The sequence below is a fragment of the Hypomesus nipponensis genome, chromosome 6, assembly GCF_054491055.1.
Source record: "Hypomesus nipponensis isolate SF chromosome 6, ASM5449105v1, whole genome shotgun sequence".
In the NCBI taxonomy this organism is placed as follows: Eukaryota; Metazoa; Chordata; class Actinopteri; order Osmeriformes; family Osmeridae; genus Hypomesus; species Hypomesus nipponensis.
In genome coordinates this window covers 13,292,723-13,313,392 of record NC_140366.1, presented here as the reverse complement: position 1 = coordinate 13,313,392, position 20,670 = coordinate 13,292,723, and the positions used below count along the sequence as shown (strand labels likewise).

Sequence of the window (20,670 nt, the reverse complement as noted above, 5' to 3'; positions counted from 1 at the left end):
ATGAAACAATAGAGCATCCTCATGTCATGATGCACTGAGATCCTCCACCCTCCTCCTCCCCCTGTACCCTACGAAAACTATAGGAACACGTGCTTCCCCCCCAGATGCACAGAACAGAATAAGCCCAATTGACTGCCAGCCATGACTCGACTGCTTCACTGTACGGACCAGTGTTACAAAGACAAGCAGGGATGTGTGTCTACACTGAACTCTGAAATGTAAAAAAATTATCATTTAAGAAAATGACTTTTTGGATTTGGTTCTAGAGGAGGATTCAGGCCCCTACCCATGCCCCTGCAACCTGAATAGAACTAGACAATCATTGACTCCCAGGGACAAAGCAACAATGTGAACGAGAGGCACTAAAAGAGCCAAGAATGTGGACGCGGACTCAGGCAACGAGTGTTCCTGATGAGGAATCCCATTCTCCAGGGAGGGTCGCACCACATGGCCAGTCCATCCAGTGGCTGGGTTCGTGTTAGGGTTAGAGTCATCCTTTCCTCCCAACAACCTGTCCTGGTGAGACCTGCCTGCTGGGGGAGCATGACGTCCGAGAGCAGGCGCTTAGGGGCCGAGGCGGCGATCTCGCAGTCCCATCACGAGCATACGGCCGCAGCCAAAAGCCTTTAACATTGAGACAGCGCCAGCACGAGGGCTTGCCAGTGTCCATCGCCACGGGAGTCATTCAGTCGACTGGAGCGGAAGGGGACTCCAGGGGAAACAAGTCAAACAAGTCCTTTATGGGTTCGAACGGATGCTGTTATTCATCCCGCAGAGCAAGTACAGTCGATGTCCTGGAGCAGGACATGCAAATTCAATAGGTGCTGGCTACTGATGTGAGAATGAACTGGAGATTGAAACCATTGGGCTGTAGCCCCTAAGTGGTGCCAGTTACGTATGACTAACAAGTAATCAGAGTTCAGAATTGATATCTCACATGCTTCTGAACAACGACCTCATGATCAAGTCTAGCTCGGTTCTGTAGAGCCCTGTTGGGTAATGTGGGCCATTGGGGACTAGACCTTCAGAGGATGTGACAGCTCTGTGATGCTCTGTCCACAGGAGGGTAAATAAAGACCTATCTCCGCCACAGGTGCCCATTTCTGACTGTGAAAGGGGCGAATGAACACACTGTCTGTAGAGTAAGTTAGAAAACACAACATTTTAGCAACTGCGAGAAGTATCTTTCCTAACTATAATATCATGACATAACTGTTTGTGGGCTTGCTGAGCCAAGGTTTATTGAATGTTTAGTGTATAGTTGAACACAAATAAGGGTTTGCTGAGTTAGTGGTTTACACAAAGCACTCTGAGTGATTCCAGGGTGATCTGCCTGCATGAGACAAGAATAGAATGAGCCACCCTCAAATGAATAGGTTTTCCTTCAGATGACCGATAAATACTTAAAGAAAATGTTAAACTTAATGCATACTAAATGAGGTGATCATGACAAGTCCTTTATAGCTATTGTGCCTAGGCTTATGAATGTGGCATAATTTCCCCTTAAAATTTGCATTTGTAAGCTGAAATACAGTGCACAAATATGAGACAGGCATTCCTGAGTGTGTGTGCGTGTTTGTGTGCAGAAATGCAAACCAGTGCAGGTGTGTGGCTTGGGGCAGTGAGTGAGGCACCGCAAGGAGTTCACTCTCATTGGTGAAGTCAGCTGAGAACGCGCGTTGACTGACAGCTACGGTAGTCATAGCAGCCGCCTGAGCGGCGCCGAACCGACTGGCTTCAAGCTCTGCTGTGAATGGATGTCGTCACAGGACTGGCGCCAGGGAGTCGGTGGAAGTGGGAGCTTGCGGCGAACAAACTCTTTACTGCAGTGTGTGCCCAGTGGTGCCAAGCCATCAACCGGTTGGGTTTAGCTTGGTAGAGTGAGGGAGACCGGGCAACTGGTAAACCTATTGATGGTCACATAAGGCTACCATTCTTACCTGAAGTTGCTTACCTGTAAATTAACTGTTTTGGACAGTGGAGTGTCTCAGATGCGAGCCGCAGTTTCCCACTGATTATGGAAGCTAACAAGGTTAGGCACTTATTTAAAAAAGGCTTTGTAGGCAACAGAGGCACTCAAGTGTCCCTCAGGTGAGAAAGAGAGAAAGTGAGCGCTCACTTTCTCATTACTTGCTAAAGAACGTCTCCAAGAATGCGGAAGATAGGGGGCGGGATTTGTAAATTTTTCGTGACACACCACAGCGATTGCTTTGAGACGTGATTGGCAGTGCACAAAGACCAATCGCCATACAGTTTCGCCTCTTATGTAGCGTGCCCCGTCCACCAGCGCTATAAAGAAGAATTAACAGCGTGCGCATCAATTCTCTTCAGCGAGGTCAGGTATCCCACCATATACAGCATTTGATACGTTTTTCATAGTTCTCAGCAGTCAACATGAAATCTATAAGCCCGGTGCGGTCCATGAGAAACAACATGTCGAATTCGTCGGAACACATCCTCGGGATATCTCGGAGCAAGAGCCCGATGGATGATCCACTGAGCCTGCTGTACAACATGAACGACTGCTACACCATGCTGAAGGAACTCGTCCCCAGCCTCCCACAGAACAAGAACGTCAGTAAAATGGAGATTCTGCAGCATGTGATTGACTATATTTTGGACCTTCAAATTGCACTTGACTCCAGCGCATCCTTTGTAACCTGTCAATATCAGCAACGGCTGGGACAGACGGCGTCCAGGAATCCTCTGTCCACCGCTGTCACCTCAGATATCAGCATCCTTACCTGCGAGGTAAGTTAGAAGCACGGGCTGTGTCCTTTGTGCTTCCAAACGCACTCTTAACACTATTAAATTATTAAAACACATGTTCCCTGTTCAATTTGCTTCCTTGACAAATTATTCTTGTATGAGACAACGTAACCTTTTGCCTACTATAATTTATCTTTGCGCACAACAATGCATATGGAACAGCACAGAAAGCATAATAATTCCTATTAATAATTGTGTGTATGTGTGTGCAGTCAAATGACCTGCCCAGGGAAACAGACGCAGATGTGGACAGCAGCACGCTCCTGCGCTGACTCAGTAAGTGTCTCCAACATACAGCGGCTAGATCATTCATTTAATCACTCACAATAACACCATGAAACCCTCATGTCAACTAATCGCTAGCTGTTAATTTAGCGAGTTACAAGGGAAAATCTACGACTGTTGACGCCAAGGATAGTCCCAGTTGACCACACTGTCAGTAAGATGGGAAGTTTTCCTATTTTGTCTGCAAGAATTGGAGAGAATGCACTAGTTATGGCAGTGGGTCCTTTACAACATGGTAGTTAGAGGTTGTGAGGATGTTGCTCGCTCGTCCGCCCGACGTCTCCGTCTGGTGCTACAGTATGGGATTGTTCGGTATTTCAGTGTTTGGTTGTAGTCGAAAAAAGGAGCTGCGGCTTCCGCTTAGGCGCCAGTCTGTCCAGATCCTTGTCCTCTCTAAATATGCCCTTCTCCTCTCAATCTCTTGCAGGTGTTCAAAACAAGACCTCATGTTCCCTTCACTGGCTGTAGGAATTTTTCTTCACATAGTTCCCCCCCCACCCCCCCCCCCACCCCTAAAAGGAGATATGTGGTATCTTTTTAAAGTCGATTTTATTCCACTGGGTTGACACTGGGAACACAGAAAGTGACTGAAAGGACAGTACGGAAACGAGATATTTTGACAAGAGGACTTAATCTTTTCTTCGTGAAAGTGAGGAAAAGAAAACAGGAAAGCTGTATATCCCCTGTTCTGGCGGACTGTGGATGCTGTAACATTTAAGTAGACAGAAATCATGCCTGTATAGTAGCATATTTGTGGCAGAGAGTATATAATCTTGCAGTTTATTGTGTTGCGTTTTTGAAAGATGTTGTAAATTGCACTTTTATACAATAATAAATTAAATTACTAATATGATTATGACAAGGCAGTTGTCTCTTAATTCTTGACCACCGTGTTGTCCCAGCAAATCCTGATGGAGAGAAATACCAATTAATTTGATCTCATCTTATATGGACTACATGCCTTGATAAATTAACTTTCTGATCTAATTAACAAGATATTGTATTATCAATTTTGAACAGTAGATGGATTTTACTGTTGGCCTTCCGCTGGGAGAGTGCGCCACCTACAGTGCAATGCAGTCAACGCTTTTACAGTCTTGAGTAGCCTATGTCTCATCTTAGGTACAGGACCTTTTAGGTTCAATAACCAATATAAAGCTGTGGACACAGAAAAGACGAAGACTTGCAGACTGTCATAAACATTTGAAGTTTATTTTTCAGTCACGTTATAGACAAAGTTGTTAGACTTTGGTTATCTTCTTTCTTTTTCTTCCACAACTATTTCCAAGTCTTTAACGGTACTAACACCACAGTGCATGCAATACAGTTGAGAGCACTCTTAGGACAGATTGCACAGATTCTGAATTTATGCATGCATCCTACACACATATTCATGCAACACCAAATCTGACTGGCCACAAGTGGTTAGGCAGTTGCAGGCAACAATAAATACTGAAGACTTGATCTAGTACAGTTGTCATTAACAACCACTACACAATACAGTACATGTTACTTCCTAACTGGACAGAATCTAGCCAAGCTTCTCTTGGGATGCCCTCCAGATCTACGGTAAGACACGGTATTACAGCACAGACATTCAACGTGTACTCAGTTTGAAAGCCCTCCTCTTCCTTCAGAGAAGCCCCATGCTCAGTATGAAGGCCCTCCTCTTCCTTCAGAGAAGCCCCATGGCGAGCTGTCACAATGGCAGTGCAGGTAAGCTGGCTCTTCCTAAACAACGTATACAGCAACACAGACAACACGGATCCTACAACACGGTTTTGTTCGTTTGGCTCACTTGTTCGAACACGGAACGATAACAATGACTTCATTGCACCGAGGTGTGTACTTATACTGTATTTCAATCGTGACTCCATTGCACCAACTCACAAGCTCACTGCACCACTGTAATTACGCGACCATTTGCTAATATGAACACTGTTTAGACACAGGTTTTTTTTCTTCTATAAGCAAGGCAATTAAATTATTAGTTACAGTACAAGCTACTTATTTTTTACTTCATGGCAGAACGTCTGAATACAATATCTGATTAGACGAGACAAGACAACCTCATTTTTAAGGTTTAACGAATCACAAAACTAAACTACTGTGTAATGTGTCAGCGAGCTGCCCCTACTTGGTGCACACCAAACTTTAGCTCTATCTATTAACCTAAATTCTACCTGAGCATGCAGGGTCACACTAGTGCAGACGACCACAACACCTAGTGACGGAGTGCTCTCGTTCCGGGTCAGGAGTCAGGGCTCCAAGGCCCTGTAAGGGGATCACAGGATGCTCTCACGCTCCTCCCCAAAGGTGACAGTGTCGGAGGACACGGTGCAGATCTCCGGGGGGTCACCGGGGTTCAGCCCCCTCTTCAGGTGCACCACGCGCACATTCTCGTTGTGCGGGCCAGGCTTGGTGTTGGTGGTGGTGGAGGTGGTGATGGCGGCGGTGCTGGAGCCCGGGGAGACGATGACCTCGCTGGTGGAGGAGGAGGTGGGGGTGGAGGTGGTGGTGTTGGAGCCCTCGGTGGCTGGGCGGGGCCGGTTCTGCTGCTGGGTGTTAGTGTTGTTGTTGAGGGTGGTGTTGCTGGGCGTGCGGTTCAGGTTGTAGCTCTTGGAAGAGGAGGGCCAGCTCTCTTCTGGGCTGCTGGCCAGAAGGCTGCACTGGTCCTCAGAGCAGATGGACATGCGGGTGACTGCCGGGTCTTGGAGGCCGCTGAGGCTGCTGGGAAGGCCCCTCTTCCTGGCCACGCTCTCCTCTTCCAGCTCGATCAGATTGGCCCTATCCAGCTGGGACAGGTCCGCCTCCTCGTCCTGCAGCGAGTGATTGGGCGAGCTCTCGTTGGACCTCACCCCTGAGTCAGAGGAGTCCTTCTTGTCTAGCATGGCATCAGACAGGTAGTCCTTCCCCTTCAGGGCCCCGCCCAGAGCTTTGGGCTCCGCCTTCTTCCCGTCCTTCATCAGAGGGGTGTTGTCAGACTCCTCAGACTCTTCATCATCGCTGGTCAGCTTCTGGTAGCGCAGCCCACCCGCCGCCTTCATTTTCAGGTCGGCCGCCCCCTGGAAGAGACCCCTCTCAGCGGAGGTCTTGCGCCCCAGGAGGGACTTGGAGGATCCGTGGTCCAGCTTCTCATCCTCTTCCGTGATGGGGTCCAGAGCTTCCACGTTGGAGGCGAAGTCGGTGGCGTCCGCCGCCGGCTTGCCGGCCCCTCTCTTGGTGTAGGGTTTGCGGCTGTCCTGCTCAGCGCCGTCCTTAGCCTTGTCCTCCGAACCGGAGTGCATGAACTGCCCGGGGTGAGGCTGGACAGGCTTCTCTACGCCCACCTCCAGTGTGGCCATCTGGGCGATGTACTCCTGGTAGGCGTTGCGGTACTCCGACTGCTGCTTGTCCGTCAGCTTGCAGATGTCGTTGGACGACTCCTGGGAGTTGAGGCTGGACATGCTGGGGGTGCGGTGGGTGGTGCCCTGGGAAGGAGGAGAGAACATTGATGTCATATTCCATCACATCATATGGTCATGGGAACCTAGAGATAAGAAGAGAGGAGGGGAGCTTGGAGCTTTCACCTCCAGGCAAGATAGCTTCATTCAGCATCAAAAGACAACTCCCACCACAGTCTCCATGTGAGAAAAGCATTCACTCGGACCCGGGACCCAGGTCTCTTGAGGCCCAGGACGCCACTCACCATCCAGGGGGGGTTGCTGGGGATCCTGGGCTGCTCATCCAAGCCCACGTTGCTCAGCTCCTCGAAGCTCAGGTTGAAGCTGTACATTGGCGAGCCATCCGGATTGGCCGCTCCGGCGTGGGGCGGGGCTGAGGCACGCCGCACGTTTTCCCCAACGCTGCTGCCCTGCTCGCTGTGCGCCTCCTCGTGCAGCATCTGGTTCTCCACGTGACGCATCTCCAGAACCTGGAATACAGAGATGGGGAGGCAGCACATCATGAGGAAGTAGCCCAGACCAGGGGCATTGACCCAAATACCCTGAAATACATGGGTCATGCAAGACCTGGCCAAACTCACTGTGGCTCTGAAGAGCTGCCAGTCACCAAAGTTCATGTTCATCTCCTTCTTGAGCTCATCGATGTTGCACTGGGTCAGAACTCTGCCATTAACATTAGCCTGAGAAACACACAGCACCACAGTTAGACCACAGAGGAATGCTTGTGTGCACAAGGACGTGACAAGACACACACAAACAAAAGAACTGAGCTCACCTTCTTGATGGTGGCTGTGTATTGTGCCATCATGCTCTGGTCCATGCCCTCGGTGTGTTTGACGCGCTCACACACGGCGTCTGTGTTCATGGAGCTGAGGAGGATTGCCGGGGTGCCAGACACCACAGAGGCAGATCCCTGAGACACACACAACACACACGCGCAAAAAACACGGTCACGGACAAGATCCGGGTATGTAAATTACGATATCATCTACTTCTTTGTGGTTTGGTTTCGAGTTGAAATTCTATTGCTACAGGGAAGAATCTCATGCCGAAACACCCTTCCAACCTGCAAACGTAGTAAGACACAGCAGAGGGGGAGGGGGGAAAACAACATACATCAACCATCAGTATGTATGACAAACGTATCATCTAGGCTAATGCTGTTCGTATCAATGTCATTAGAGCTGGCGTTGAGGCTGGCATGATGAAGGGCGTAGCTCTACTCTAGGGTGAGGGTGGCACTGAGAGAAGCAGTCAGGGAGTTAATGGGGGTTGACATGGCCTCAGGGCCCAAGAAAACACTGTCAGAGGATGAGCCAATGAGGTTACAGCCATTATCTGGGGGAAATCTGTGTCACATGGTATCTCTATTATTGTAATCTGATTCTACTCTTGGAGTTACCACCTAGTAACCCACGTTAACCAATAAACCATTACTGGATTGTCATAATACCAGTGGGAGCAAAAGCTTGATTTTTATTATATTTGTTTTATTATATTTAGCTCCAATCCAAAGGCTTTTGTTTACCAAGTGCATTGTGAGTGAGTTCAACAACCCTGTGTAATTACTGTCAAGATCTCTGATAAGGTTGGAGTGAGTGTGGGTTAGGCAGGAGAAGAGGAGCATGATGAAAACATCCAGAGACAAAACAAAACCTTTGAAATGCTCAAAGAGACTAGCGAATCTCTAGAAAGTCTTGCCACGAGCAAATCAAAGCGTTTCACTTCTCAGAGGGCTAGATGCTAGAAAGAGCGCTAGATGTCCCAAGGTGCATGCTGGGATCAGTCAGAAAACTTCAGGAAAGAGGAAGGAGGTTGTTAGTTTGATAAAGCGGGGCAGCATGAGGGCCAAGGAGGTAAGCCGGTGTTAGGAGCCCAAAGGGTTCAGTACCTGCTTCTTTTTCAAAGATGGTACCTTAAACTGCTTGGAGAGACAGAGAAAGAGAGAGAAGGAGAGGTGGAGAGAGACAGAAAGATATGTGAGGGAGAGGTACCCAGGTCAGCATCGAGGCTAAAGGTCCGAGGAGGAAAAAGAACATTAGGGAAACCCACAGGTGACCTTTCATGGAGGACAGACATACTGGACAGCACCAATGGTGGACAGAGAAAGAGACGAAGCAGGCAATTACTTTGAGGAAGAAAAAAAATTGGTTCAATGTTTCTGTGTGTGTGTATGTGTGTGTGTGTGTGTGTGTGTGTGTGGACAAGTGTCAAGGAAATAGAGAGCAGGTGGAGAAGCAGGTTTTGTTCAGGCGGTAACTGAGAGGAGCTCTCGGGATCAATATAACAGCTCAAATAGCAGAATAACGCTGTTCCTTAAGATATCACAGAAGACCACTTCAATCAAATCAAAGCCAGCGTCATGACAATCTGCCATGTAAATGCGCTATGTCTGCCGCTGACAGTTCTTGTACTCACGAGTCCACCGCTTGGATCCTTGGGGTACCCGCTTTTAATGAGTGGGCGAGGAGGTGCATGAGGTGGGTAGGAGCTGCCCACGTACTGGCGTGGCAGCTGGTAAACATGTTGGGGGAAATATGGCTGGGGATGGAGGGAATCCGGGAAAAAAGAACATTTAGGGGGATGAAAAAAAATGAAAAAAGACATGGCAACCGCTTGAATATGAACATGGTGTGACACTACGAGGCGGTAGATGAGGAAACGTGCAAACAGTCCCAGACACTGTCATCACTATCATATCGAGAACACTACCAATTTACGGGACTGTGGCATGTTGTATACACACACAAGATTCCACATACAATAGCCATTTGCAAATCAAATACCACATCATATTTCAACAAAGACATTAACAAAACATGAAATCACACAACGGAAAGCATAATAAACCAAAAGCAACTTGCAATGAGTAAAAATGATTTAGGGAAGGGAGGTGAAAACATACAAATTATTCTAAGTAATGGGAGGGCAAATGTGGGCCAAATGAATCAGGAGGTCTCTGGGTGGCTTCCAGAGGTCATACAGCATCTCTCACTGAACGGAGGCCGTCCAAATGCAAATTCTCTCAGAAGACCTAGGTTGGTTTGTTAGTCCAGGAACCAGGGCTTACTTAAACTCAGGTGCTATGCATGTAGTACTGTAGGGTTAGGGTTGCTAGGTAGCCTACTGTTTGTGGTACTATAGGTCGTCATAAGGACTCACCCGGTTGTAGAAGGGGTGCTGGGGCCCCGCCATGCCGCTGTAGTAGCTGCTGTGGGGCTGGGGGGACATGATCCCTGAGGGGTTGAAGGAGGCTGAGGGCGAGATGGCGGAGGACTGCTGGCTGTAGACGGAGGCGGGGCGGGGGGCGGCCTCCTGCAGGGGCAGCGTGGGGTAAGTCACCGCTCCCATGTTGATCTGCTCCCTGGCGGCTCGCACATCTGCCAGAGAGAAGGACGCAAACACAAGCCACAGCCGGTTACATACTGTGTGAAGTACCTGTACAGCAGAGCGATCCACGTAGGGGGAGGAGCTTATGGGTTGGGAGCATTGTCAAGGTCACGGCTGCAAGCCGAGGTGCGTTTGATCCAGCGTTCGGACCTGCGATGATCTCCCGGAGTTTGGGGTCCAGGTTGACGGTGCAGGGGAGGAAGGTCTTGATGTCGCGGGCGGCCAGAACCGGAGTACGGGATGAGATGAAGACCTCGAAGCTGCGGACGTCGCCGTCGATCTCCAGGAGGGGCTCCACGTCTTTGGTGGTGGGGATGTTCTTAGAGATCCTGAAGGAGCAGAACACAGGGCCATGCACTAACTTCACTTCACTGATGTGTTTGAAGAAGACTTCAGGCTCACGGCAAAATGTAAAAGGTTATTAGGTTTAATGAATGTTATCACCCACAAAACTATTTCAGAGATTTTTTGAGAAAGGTAGTTCAACAAAAGGGAGAAATACTTTTCAATGTGCTTAACTGTCATGGATGAGAGCCTACTGATTGTCCATTGTCCATTGTCCAAGGGCACAGACATGATTAAATTAAAATAACTGCTTTTGAAAACATTCTTTACATGCAAAAAAATTCCAAACGGCCTTTGAGGGAACAAAGCTCTTTGTCTGAAAAGTAATTGCAATGAAATTACAATAATACAACCAATTCAACAGGATTCTGATGTTTCAACGTATTAAAGTAATCCTTACAGCCCAGCGAGAAATCTCCCACCTTCATCTCTTCAGACACTCGTAAATCTCTTCAAATAACTTTCGACCATTACACTTTTCCAACCTCATTAGTGGAACACAATTCAAACGAGAATCCCCTCTCAGTGGATTTGTTCAAGAAAAGTGGTCTGGAAGCCAATTACAGTCCATTCATTCTTTAATAATGACTTTTCCATCACAGGGGTCTCACACTTGTACCAGCTGGAGTGCTGGAGCGTGACATGGGTTTCGTCATAGTTTGAGAGAGTGTTATCTCTGGAGCGGGGTCTAGTTTGAAGAAGTCCTACCTCTCATATATGGTCTTGAGCGTGGCCTGGTCTGGGATGCCGTCGGTCTCCTCCAATAGGAGGATGATCCAGGAAGTCCTGTATGGCCACTGCTCTGTCAGGTTGATCCATGACGCCAGCCGGTCCCAGTTAAAGTTGATCTGATTGGCCCTCAGTAGACGACCTGTTGGAATTTGACCAATGACGTGCTGTGTGAGTCTGGGCAATCCTATTTCTTCAGTAGCTGTCAGTTTACAATGTCATGTGTGTGTGACACTTGGTCACCTGTGACGGAGACGATGTTCAGCAGCCTTCTCATTGTCTGGGGGCTGATGTCACTGAACCAGTCCTCCGTCACCAGCAGTTTGGTCAGGTCAAACGACATCTGTCGAGTCACTGTCCTCTGCATCTGCCTGCGTCTGTAGGTGTCCTACACACACGTGACAAGAAAGCATGAGTGAGTCTGTGCGTGTGTGTGTGGGTGAATGACACTACAGCAGAACTGAACATCACTCTGTCGAAACACAGTTGTGAAAATGTCCCATGTTGTATGGCGGCACTGTGTTCTCACAGCTTGGGGGTTAGGGTTAAGGTTGGGGTATTAATGCTATAAATCGTACATGTGTGTGACACATAGCTGGAAACCAAACTGCAGGTCATGGGGTCTATTTTATCAAGGGGGAGAGATAGACTTGAAATTGGATTATGTCTCATTGGATTAAAGTCAAAATAAGGGCAGTGGCTTTTTTTTGGATCCAAGTTACCACCTAATGGTCAATTAATTCTGAGGACACAGTCAGACACATACACATACACATGCCATGCACACACACGCACACACACACACACAAACACACACATTCCTGTACTCTTACCCTGCGATTCAGAGCGGTCTTGCTGCCGAACTTGGTCATTTCTCCCAGACTATGCTGGGACAGCTTCCTGTCCAACTCCTCATGCCAGCCTGCAGATGAACGGAGACAAGACCAAGGATGAGGACCCAGGCCAGGACACGCTATAAACCTCATCACCCTACGGCCGGCTTCCACTAACATGTCTGTGTCACTCATCCCGTCAGACAGGCTAACTGTCTGCCTGTGTATTTGTCCGTCAGTCATTCTGTCAGTAACATGGTCAGTCAGTCAGTCTGTCTGTCCGTCTGTCGTCCTCTCCGCTGTTACCGTCGGCTGTGTTGGTGTCTCCGTTGGCGGGGGCGGCGGAGCACATCTTCCTGGCGCTGCTGAGGCCCCTGCTGTTGAGGAAGACGGGCAGGTGGACGATGTTCCTCATGTAGTCGTGGCCGTTGATGTTGGAGTCTCGCAGCACACTGTTCAGGTTCTGGTTGATGGCCTTGATGATGATGTGGGGGTCGCTGGCAAAGATGGAGATGAAGGGGCCCTTGGAGAAGAGGACCCTCACCTGTGTGTGTGTGTATGTGTGTGTGTGTGTGTTATGTGGCCGTGTGTGTAGGTGTGTGTGTGGCGGGGTAAAACGCAGGCATGAGGACGGAGCAGAAGCTAGGACGCAGCCTTGTACATATTTAGACCTGACATGAACCATGTGATTCAGATGTGATCCTTTTTTCCCCCTCTGATAACTTGCATGTTGTTGCAGTAACTATCCAACTGTCTGAAGCTGAACATCTCAACGTACAAAAGATCTACTTTTCTGGAGACCAAAGATAAGTGATTTAATGTTTACTGTTCTTAATGTTCCAAGAGACGTCATTGAGCCCCTGACAAGGGCAGGCTGTCAGGCTGTTCTCTCCTCGAGACTAAAGATTGCATTTGTGAGCAAGCAGCAGCCCATTTCTTATAACTTAATTAATTTAAAATCAATCACTTTCAATCACTTCTGTGGACATATCACGAAACCCCCTAGAGTCTTTGAAAGTGATATCCTTGTCCTTTATATAATGTGTTTTGGTAAAGTGTTCGGGAGAAAGATGACAGTTGGTGCCTGTGTGTGTGTGTGTATGTGAATGTGTGTGCATCGCGTCTCACCGTATCCAGCATCTGGAGGACCTTGTCCTGCTCACAGGAGTCCAGGCCGTCGATGATGACCGCCAGGCGCGTCTGGTTCTGGGTGAAGCCGTCGATGGACTTGGCCATCCTCGCCATCAGCTCCACCTCGTTCTTCAGCACCTGGGCGGCGAAAAAGGGGCGATCCGATACGACTCGTCAATGACATCAGGTCGCATCTCCTGTCATGCAGCATCTCCTGTCAGGTCTGTATCATGTTGCATCTCCTGCAGTTTGTTGTGTATCGGATCTCCTCACCTTCATGAAACCTTCGCTCTTCAGCTTGTGCATCTTGTTGGCGGCGCTGTGCAGCCTCTTCCTCTGGGAGTTGAGCACCGAGTCGGTCACCTGCCACCAGGTGCGGCAGTTGAGCAGCAGCGCCAGCCCCACCACGCTCGCCATGGCGATGAGCACGGCGTTCACCGTCTGGTTGGCGCCGTCCACCTTGAACACGGCCAGTAGGGCCATGCCGGTGATCAGGCAGGACAGGATGAAGAGGAAGATGATGAAGGACGGGATGCAGCACGTCTTCTTCCACTTCTTCTTCCCTGCGGAGGAGAGGAAGAGCATGTTTTCGCCAGCCTCCTTCATTCACACCGTTCACCTAACCCCTCATTAGCTTGTAGCTCTCGCTAGATTGAGATTCCCAATTGCACCGTCCTTGGTTAGCCTTAAGGTTTCATATTAGCATTTTCCTTTCAGCATAATTAGCATTTTCCGTACACAAATGTATGTTTTCCACTTCAGCAAGCTTGTGCGTGATGGAATAAGACAAATAGCGAAAGCTTCACATATACAGTGGTCTGAGACGGTGTCGTATGTGAGACAGTAGAGACGACATGCTTTCCGTGTGGTGCGTCCCTGTACTGCAGTTACCTTGCGTCTCCTCAGTCTTGAAGACCCTGAAGAGCCTGGTGGCCATGAAGCCAAACTCCCTCTCACAGGCGTCCGAGAGCGTGGCTATCATCTCCGCCATGGACGTCTCCCCTCCCACGCTGGACAGACGGTTGTAGTCTGTAAACAGGAACCTGTGGGTGTGTCGGAGGAGTCGTACTTCAATAGAAAAGTGTATACCAGCTGATGGATCGTTGGTATATCCTTGTCTGTTTTGGTTGGGGATTTGCTACGTAGGTCAAGGGTTATTTGGGAGTGGCAGGTGGTTTTACCTGACGGGCAGGGCGCGAGTGGTCTGCTCGGGCAGGTCCGGAGGGTTGACGAACATCAGCTTGAGAAGCAACTCAAGATAGCCGATGTGGCGTGCCAGCCGGGTGCTGATCACCCACACCCAGTTCCAGTTCTCGCCCTCGCGACGCCCTCCGAAGTAGACCACCACTGCACATAAACGTCTTCTGGTTAGAGTCAGTGTCACAGATGAAGGAATTGTACTTCTGTCAGTGCTACAACAGTATGTCTTTACAAATAGTGTATAGTTGTATTAGTCAGTCGTGATGCTTGATTATAATCCCGCTTTTTTCTTTCTAGTGCAAAGAATATTTTTTGGTGTTATATCGCCCTCTACAGTACAGTTGTGGAACATGCTCTCAACCCAGTCATAGAGCGCATAGGGCTAGTCTCACCAAAGAAGACGTAGAGCAAAGCCAGGAGGCTGAGGGACACAGCCATGGCCAGCTTGGGGTCTACACTGAAGCCCAGGGCCAGAGCAACACTGCCACACAGCAGCAGAGACAGGAACACCACCAGCCAGGAGAACTGGAACAGTGGCTCCACCTGCTGGCCAGCAAAGGTCTTCATCTCATCTGAGAGGACACAAGAGGGATCATCGAATCAATAAAAACCGCCCCAAACGGGTCCACATAGGTCAGCACATATGTATGTAGATATATAATCGTGTCCTTCAACTGTCAGTCAAAGGAGGACATGTGACAGGTTGTCTGCCTCACCCTCCAGCTTCTTGAGCAGGAAGGACTTGCCGCTGCCCCACTGGGCGTACAGGCCCACGCAGATGGGAGGCTGCATGGTGGGCTCACTCAAGATGTCTGCCAGGGCGCTGCTGTACAGGTCGTACCCCAGCATGTCCCCATCAGACTCTGTAGGGGACAGGTGGCCTGAGACACACACACACACACACACATGGGGAGAGGTTAGGGAACACGTCGAGGGGATGAAGCCAGAGATACTTCCTGGTTAAATGGTTAAAGGTTCCTGTTTAGAGTCCATGAGCTCCAGGAGAACCAAGGACCACTTACGTGCTCCAAAGATCTGGGTGAGGATGCTCTTCTGGTGGCTGCAGTCGATGTTGTACGGCGTCTCGCCGGCCTTGTTGGGCCGGTACAGCAGGCGGCCATCTTTAGGGTTACGAAGGAGGAGCTCCGCCAGCCTCCGGCTCCGCCCACGGATGGCGATGTGGAGAGGCGTGTCTCCTCGCTGGAAAACAGATAAATCAAACAATCAATCAGGTGAATCATTTCCCTACTTAATTCCCACCTATTCATTCACGGTCGCGTCATCTCTATAAATATATGGACATCGATACGTACCTTATCAACTGCTGACACCTTAGCCCCCTTGTCCAGCAGCAGCTCCACTATGTCGATATTTCTCATCTTGGTGGCTTTAATCAGAGGAGTCTCTGCATCCTAAGAGGAACACATACCGTTCAGTCTGGTATAAGGACAGGGTGTAGCAGAGGCCGATGTTAGACTGGTGTTGTGACAGCTTGTGTGCCTGGACTGGTGTCTTGCGTTACCTTGGTGCAGGTCTCTGTGTCTGGGTTACACTGCAGGATATCCCTCACCATGGTGGCGTTGCCCTTCTCCACCGCCCAGTACAGGGCTGTCTTGCTCTCCTGTGGGAGGGAGCGCTTGGTTTTAGGCAGGGGTGTGCGCAGTGCCGCACGATAGGATGCATTTAGCAGTGCTTATCTGGACGGAGGTTTCCGAGGGTGACGTCGCGCCCTTACCTGTCCTCTGATGTCAATGTCAGCGTATTTGTGGAGCAGGGCTCTCACTATCTCTACATGGCCTCCTCTCACTGCTCCGATCAGCACTGTGTCTCCACTCTAGACACACACGAGGAATGGCAACAAAAGCACACGCGATGAAACCCACATATTTGTGTGTGTGTGTGTTTTAGCATGCGCATGTGTGTGTGTTTAAGTGAGCTTGTGATGAGTGTGTGTTGTGCCTCTGTGTGTGTGTGTGTGTGTTGTGCCTGTGTGTGTACATGGGCCTGTGTGTGTGTGTGTGTGTGTGTGTGTACATGTGCCTGTGTGTGTGCGCGTGCCCACCCTGTCCGGGATGTTGACGTAGGTGCCTGCGTCCAGCAGGTCCTGCACGATCTCCGTGTAGCCCTCTTTAGCAGCGATCATCAGGGCCGTGTTGCCGTCCTTGTCGGTCATGTTGACGTTGGGGTTCCTCTTCAGAAGCTCCTTCACCACCTCGGTGAAGCCCCCCTTCACCGCCACGATCAGAGCCGTCATGGAGTTCTACAGGGGGAACCGAGGAGGGGGAGGGGGGAAAGGAATAGCAGACACAAAGGAGGGGGATGGTCAAGAACACGAGAAAGGGAGGGAAAGAGATATACAGTAAGTACAGAAAAGAAACCGTACTTAAATTTCCAGAGTGAGTTTGAGTTGCTGAAAGTCTATATGGTGATGACATACCGCCCCCTCCTGGTCGACATCCGCTCCATTCTCCAGCAGGTGCATCACACACTCAAAGTGGCCCTTCCTGGCAGCCCAGATCAGTGGAGTGGTGCCATACTGAGAGAGAAACACACACACAGCGTTATCCACACTGGCTCGGCATGACAACGACCAGGTTAAGGCCAAACTGGCAGCAGCAGGCCCTGCCAGCTGCCTCCTCCCCCAGACCCCTGGCTCACCTTGTCAGAGCAGTTAACCTTGGCACCGTTCTCCAGGAGTAGCTTGACGATCTCCGCGTGCCCCCTGCCCGCTGCCCAGATGATGGGGTAGACACTGTATTGCTGAGGAGATCATGAAAAGATGTCCAGTGGATGCATTAAACAGGAACTTGGTATATTTCCATCCTTCACTCTACATGCATGAAGGAACTAGAACTTCTAGATTTTCGGTCTGTGTCACCCACCTGCCCAGTAGTGTTGGGGTTGGCTCCGTTGTCAAGGAGAACTTGGGTCACCTCTTTTTGGCCCTTGTAGGCAGCCCACATGAGAGCAGTCCATCCTCCCTGCAGGAAACCAAGTACATACACTAGAACGCACACAATGTGACACATCTTTCACAGAAAGCTTATGATGGTTTTCTGACAACTATACTTCTAATGTACCGGCATAAAAAACAATTGTTATCTATGCTAAATATGATACAGAAAAAATACCACATGCCAAGACAAAATATGATATGCTTCATATGATCAGTTACTAATCAGTTCTTACTAAGCAACATTCTTATGGTGGTTGTAGGGACTAGAACAGTGCTCAGTCTCACCATGTCCCTGTGCTCTATGTAGGCACTGTTGTCCAACAACTCCTGCACCACCTCCACATGGCCCTCCTTGGCAGCAGAGATCAGAGCCGACCAGCAGTCCTGAGGGTGGGGGTGGGGGTAGGGGGGGGTAGAGAGAGGAATGCACCATCACCATGGAGATCCATTGAAAGGCCACCACCATTATCACAGTAAACTTGGCGGTCTCCAGGGAAATTCTTCCACAAAACCTCCATTATGTACTAAGGGCACTCACAAGGCCTTTAGGCATACTGTTAGAGAGATGCAAAGGGAGAAAGAGAGAAGAACAGGGAGAGAGAAACGCGAAGAAAGATTGAGAAAGAGGAAGAGAGAGAAACAGAGATAGAGAGAAAAGAGAGAGAGAGTTTACAGAGGTTAAGCTGTTCTCACCACATCATCCAGATTGACGTTGGCCCCTCTACGAATGAGCTCCTGTACTATCTCCAGACTGCCTTGCTCTGAGGCCAGCATCAGGGGAGTCTGGCCATTCTGGTAGATGGGGAAAGAAGTACATATATTAACACCAGCTTCTACAAACCCAACACAGTGAAACGCATACAGGCCAAACCTGTGTAATCCACATGGAGAACACTCACGTCGCTCCTGCCATCAACCTCCCTGAACTTGTCCAGGTGGATCTTGAGGGCGGTCAGGTTCTCGTCCTCCACGTAGCTGAAGAGGTTCTGGATGGCCAGGGTGGTCATCTTGATGGAGGTGGTGGTGTCCATGGCTGCAGCTGCTCTTTAACACCACCGAACCTAGGGATGGATGGACAGACGGCAGGTTTCCCCGCAGAAAATGTGTTAGTTGAGGTGGGGTTTGCTGTCAGACTTGGGGGGGGGGGGGTATCGCTATGAAAATGTAAAAAACGTTGTTGACGACAACATAGTTAAGGCAGCAGGCGTGTGTTGGTTAGGCGGACGCCTTAACTGAAAAGTGCTGCGGACAGAGACTGACAGAGAGGGGGGGGGGGGGGGGGTTAAGACTTTAGTTTCAGTAAATCCCTCTGGTACAGTCCCTTCAGTGTCCAGTGTTTGCTTAGCAGGCTACTAGGTTCCACTGACGGTACGGCGTCTTGCATGCCACTGACATACAGTAATAGCATCTGCTACATCAAACAAACTTCCGAGACTAAATTAGATGTGAAACCGCCAGTGAAATGGCAGTAAGAGTGTGTAATGAGCCTGCCAGCCCTGATGCCAGCCAGCAGGACTGTACATCGTTAATAAACCAAGCCTCGAACCAAGGCTTTCCTTTCGCCAAGGCATGAATCTCATGACTTAAGTCTGAGCAACCGCTGAAATACCCCCAACCCCACCCCTTCTGGGACTTCCAGAGTTCCTGTGTTCTCCAAATGTCAGAACAGATTGGTACAGGCTAGGCCTATGGTAACGCAGACGGACAGGCCAACAGCAAGGTGACCGACTAGCAGTCTGCCATAGTTAGATAACTTTGTTCCGTTGTCATCTAAAACATTTCATCTTATTTTTATCTGAATGTCCGGATGTCAAATTGAAGTTCACCATGTAAGGGAGGAGCAAACAGGGGTAGTGTGGACAGCTACTGTGTTGCAGTGTTGGTTACATGAAAATAAAGTGAATTGTGAATTGTTTTGGTAAACACCACTGTATTTCATCACATACAAACATTATATGGACTTTATTGTGTACAGTAGCTCATGCAAGTTATTCCTTGTACAACAACACATGCAGTCTTCATCGTTCATAAGTCTATATGTCATAATGAGCTACAGTTTCCCACCAGTATATTTACCTATAAAAAACTAAATCCACCCAAAGCACATGGTATGATGAGTATTCACACTATTGTTTCAGTCACCAAGATGGGTACTGGACCAATAATTCAAGCCAATGCGCTACAAAAACAAGAGCCCCTGGCTTCAGACACTGAAGGGCAATAAATAGACCGGTCCAGTCAGACGTCAACACACACAGACGAGCATTCCATCCCTGGAGGACAAACCGTACAGAATTCCATTACACCGCCTGCTGCAATCTTAACAGCTGACAGCCACAAAGAGAAAATGGTGGCAAGTAGGTAGACATCAAAACACATCGCCGTGCGCCGCTTAGTAACACACACAACGGCTCATTTGACATTTGGACACAATATCATCAAGAATGGTAATATGGTGGTTTTGTTTGTTAGGATATTATTTGCTCTAGATACCGTACGTCAGGCTATTAGGCCTACATATCTCCACAGTAATCTTGTTTCTCATCTCTGCTCGTCATGAACTATGCATGAAGCAGGTACCACTCATCTTCTCTACCTCATGTTCAGATGAGGCTAACATTACTGAACACCTGAACTAAGTCAATATATATGTTTATAATAATTTTATCAACATATATTGTTTTTTGTTCTCCCAGCCCTGTAGATATTGCATCACAAATGGAATTAAATCCGAAGAACGTTAATGTCGTATGCATTTATGATTTTGCCGTTATTAATATTGCATTGAATTATTATTATTTTTCTTCTGGTTTACCCCTTATAAGGCTATTTCGTCTGTTGGTAATTGGCTAATTACTGTGGAATGTATTCAAGCCATACAACCCGTTACCAGCAAGTGTGTAACGGTGTGATTTTATTCCACTTTAAACACGCAAAGCTGTAGGAAATCCAAAACGCTATTGGCGAATAGTTCATAGTAACAGTACATAGTAAAAGATCATAGGTCTACAAAAAAGTTTGATATAACAAAGATGCCCTTCAACTGTGCTTAATTGTGGCCTTGCTACAATATTTCGGAATGTAAGCGAAACAGATATCGCGAGCTGTCAGTCAAGCATCGATCTCATCGGTGGACAATCATAAATGCCTATGTATGAACATTTAATTACTGTCTTACCTTTCCAATGACAAATGGATAGAAATGAGTTGCTCTTCGGATGTGTAATACGTCGGTATATGTTTTTATCAACCGCCGAATGAAAGCCTATTCCCCATCCTCGACAACAGCCATTTTAGTGGACCAGAAAAAAATAAAGCGGCAGCTTCCTCCCTGTCAGTCAAGCTCCTCCTCCCCGCCCACAATCCGTGACGTGATCATCTCGAGTTAATATATATTATTATATTTATATAGTCCTGCGATGTTAGTATAGGGTAGTAGTTTAGTTTCCCGATGCATATTCAATTGACGATAAACAATGAGAATGAATTCATTGTTGTTCATGACATTTATAGTTTAAAAAGGCAACTAATTTCCCATTCTAAAACATGTCGTAAACCTATTAATAGGTTACCATTGTTTAGATAAATG

General features: G+C 48.5%; 2 protein-coding genes across 2 annotated transcripts; one reads left to right on the top strand and one right to left on the bottom strand.

Moving 5' to 3' along the window:
• Positions 1–1,813: 1,813 nt before the first annotated feature.
• On the top strand, positions 1,814–3,916 carry id2b (inhibitor of DNA binding 2b). The gene is made up of 3 exons (XM_084700089.1): positions 1,814–2,751; positions 2,982–3,045; positions 3,482–3,916. The coding sequence occupies exons 1-2, from the start codon at positions 2,395–2,397 to the stop codon at positions 3,039–3,041; spliced, it is 417 nt and encodes a 138-aa protein (XP_084556215.1). The 5' UTR covers positions 1,814–2,394; the 3' UTR covers positions 3,042–3,045; positions 3,482–3,916.
• A 326-nt stretch (positions 3,917–4,242) lies between these two features.
• kidins220b (kinase D-interacting substrate 220b) lies at positions 4,243–20,382 on the bottom strand. The gene is made up of 30 exons (XM_084700364.1): positions 20,260–20,382; positions 17,981–18,142; positions 17,775–17,873; positions 17,367–17,465; positions 17,008–17,106; positions 16,784–16,885; positions 16,563–16,661; positions 16,188–16,385; positions 15,861–15,959; positions 15,648–15,746; positions 15,439–15,537; positions 15,148–15,325; positions 14,842–15,006; positions 14,518–14,697; positions 14,107–14,272; positions 13,817–13,968; positions 13,199–13,488; positions 12,923–13,063; positions 12,101–12,338; positions 11,795–11,883; positions 11,205–11,349; positions 10,941–11,103; positions 10,038–10,216; positions 9,660–9,877; positions 8,916–9,038; positions 8,389–8,418; positions 7,273–7,410; positions 7,079–7,177; positions 6,743–6,967; positions 4,243–6,524 (listed from the first exon to the last, which is right to left on the bottom strand). The coding sequence occupies exons 2-30, from the start codon at positions 18,110–18,112 to the stop codon at positions 5,340–5,342; spliced, it is 5,229 nt and encodes a 1,742-aa protein (XP_084556490.1). The 5' UTR covers positions 18,113–18,142; positions 20,260–20,382; the 3' UTR covers positions 4,243–5,339.
• Positions 20,383–20,670: the final 288 nt, after the last annotated feature.